At 68.6% G+C, this 1,782-nt stretch overlaps 1 protein-coding gene across 1 annotated transcript; it reads left to right on the forward strand.

Annotated features, from left to right (window-relative positions):
- Nucleotides 1-1,417: 1,417 nt before the first annotated feature.
- On the forward strand, nt 1,418-1,754 carry LOC105559020 (the record flags this gene model as incomplete). Its single annotated transcript, XM_012007020.1, has 1 exon — nt 1,418-1,754. A coding segment is annotated over exon 1 (337 nt), but the record flags the coding sequence as incomplete, so codon positions are not given.
- Between the last annotated feature and the right edge of the window lie 28 nt (nt 1,755-1,782).

Raw genomic sequence — 1,782 nt, forward strand, 5'->3', positions numbered from 1 at the left:
CCTCGAGAGGGGAGGAGGGGTGCCGCGGGGGACCGCCCGGTTCCCGGGGCCGATCGAGGGTCCGGAGCAAGGAGGATGGATCCTCCTCTGGGGGAGACAGCGAAAGCCGCGGGGGGGGGGCCGCGAAGAAGAAGAAGAAGAAGAAGAGGAAGAAGGCCCCCCCTATGCGGCAGAAGCAGCAGGCGGAGGTGGCGGCTCCCGTGAGCCAAGGGGCTGCCGGGACCCCCCGGCCCGTCGCGGGTGTCGACACGTTCGCGACGGTGCTGGGGCGGAGGGCAAAGACCGCCCAGGCAAAGGCGGCCAGGGCCTCCTCCGGAGCGGTGGCCCCCGGTCCCCCGGCGAAGGGGAAGACCGGGGGAGCTCCGAGGAAGGCCCCCGGGCGGAGGGTCCCGCGGACGTCGGCCGTCGTGCTTACACGATCCGACGGCGACTACCGCGGGGCCCTATCTGCCCTAAGGGGCAATATTAGCCTCGACGAGCTGGGCATCGGGGACCGGGTCTCTATTAGATCCGGGGCCACCGGTGCCCGAGTTATCGAGGTGTTCGGGGAGGGCCACGCCGAAAAGGCCGACCTGCTCGCCGAACAGATCAGGCGGGTCCTCCCCGACGAGGAGACAACGCGGGTGAACAGGCCGCGTAAAATGGCGGAGATCCGTCTAAGGGATCTTGACGACTCCGTTGGAGTCGAGGAGGTGAGGGGGTGGGTGGCCGATGCGGCGCGGTGCAGCGTCTCCGACGTACAGTGCGGGGCGCTGCAACCGGCCGCCGGGGGCACTTTCAGCCTTTGGGCCCGCCTGCCCCTCACCTCTGCGAAAGAAATCGCCCAAAAAGGGCGAATTAGGGCCGGCGGGTTTCGGCCAGGGTGGCCCTTCTCGAGGCGCAGCCTATGCGCTGCCACAAATGCCTCGAGAGGGGCCACACGAGGGCGATGTGCCCCGGTGAGGCGGACCGCAGCGGGAGGTGCTACAGGTGTGGAGTAGCCGGTCACACCTCCCGCGGCTGCCGGGCTGCCCCCAGGTGTCCGCTCTGTACGGACAGGGGCAGACCGGCGGCGCACGTGCTGGGCGCTAACACATGCATCCAGCACAACGTGCGCGGACGTCCACCAGGTGCTCAAGGGAAGGCGCCGGTCACTGCGACTTCCCCCCTGGCTGAAGCTCAGCCGGTGAGGGGGGAGAAGGCGGGGCCGAGCTGCGGAGCGGGCGAGACGCCCAAACCGCAGCGTCGGCCGCGCCAGGAGGCGTGCGAGGGAGGGGCCCCGGCAGAGGAGGCCATGGATGTGGAGGCCCCATCGGACGGGGGGGATAAGACCTAGTAATGCCTCGACACCCCCCCCCGCCCGATTCCAGGCGGTTATGGCCTGATTCAGGCCAACGTGAACCACTCTCCCCATGCGCAGGATTTACTCCAGCAAAGCATGGTGGAGAGGGGGTTCACGTTGGCGATCGTGGCCGAGCCCCACCGCCCCCCCAGGACAGGCAGACCATTTTGGGCTGTCGATAATGGGGCTGCGGGGGACTCGGTCGCGATACGATGGCGGTCGGTGCCGGGCGGGCCCGACACGACCGCCATCACTAGCGGCGAACGGCACGTAGCCGTTCAGTGGGGGCCCATCGCGGTCGTGGGGGTTTACCTCAGGCCCACCAGGCGCCCTGCCCCGTTTGAGGACTGGCTCTCGGACATAGGACAGACTGTCCTGAGTCTGAGTCCGAGGCCAGTCATCGTGGCCGGGGACTTTAACTCGTGGCATGCGAGTTGGGGTTCCCGGCACGATAACGAGAG

Source organism: Vollenhovia emeryi, unplaced genomic scaffold, assembly GCF_000949405.1.
Source record: "Vollenhovia emeryi isolate VEMERY1.0 unplaced genomic scaffold, V.emery_V1.0 DF946953.1, whole genome shotgun sequence".
NCBI classification, from domain to species: Eukaryota; Metazoa; Arthropoda; class Insecta; order Hymenoptera; family Formicidae; genus Vollenhovia; species Vollenhovia emeryi.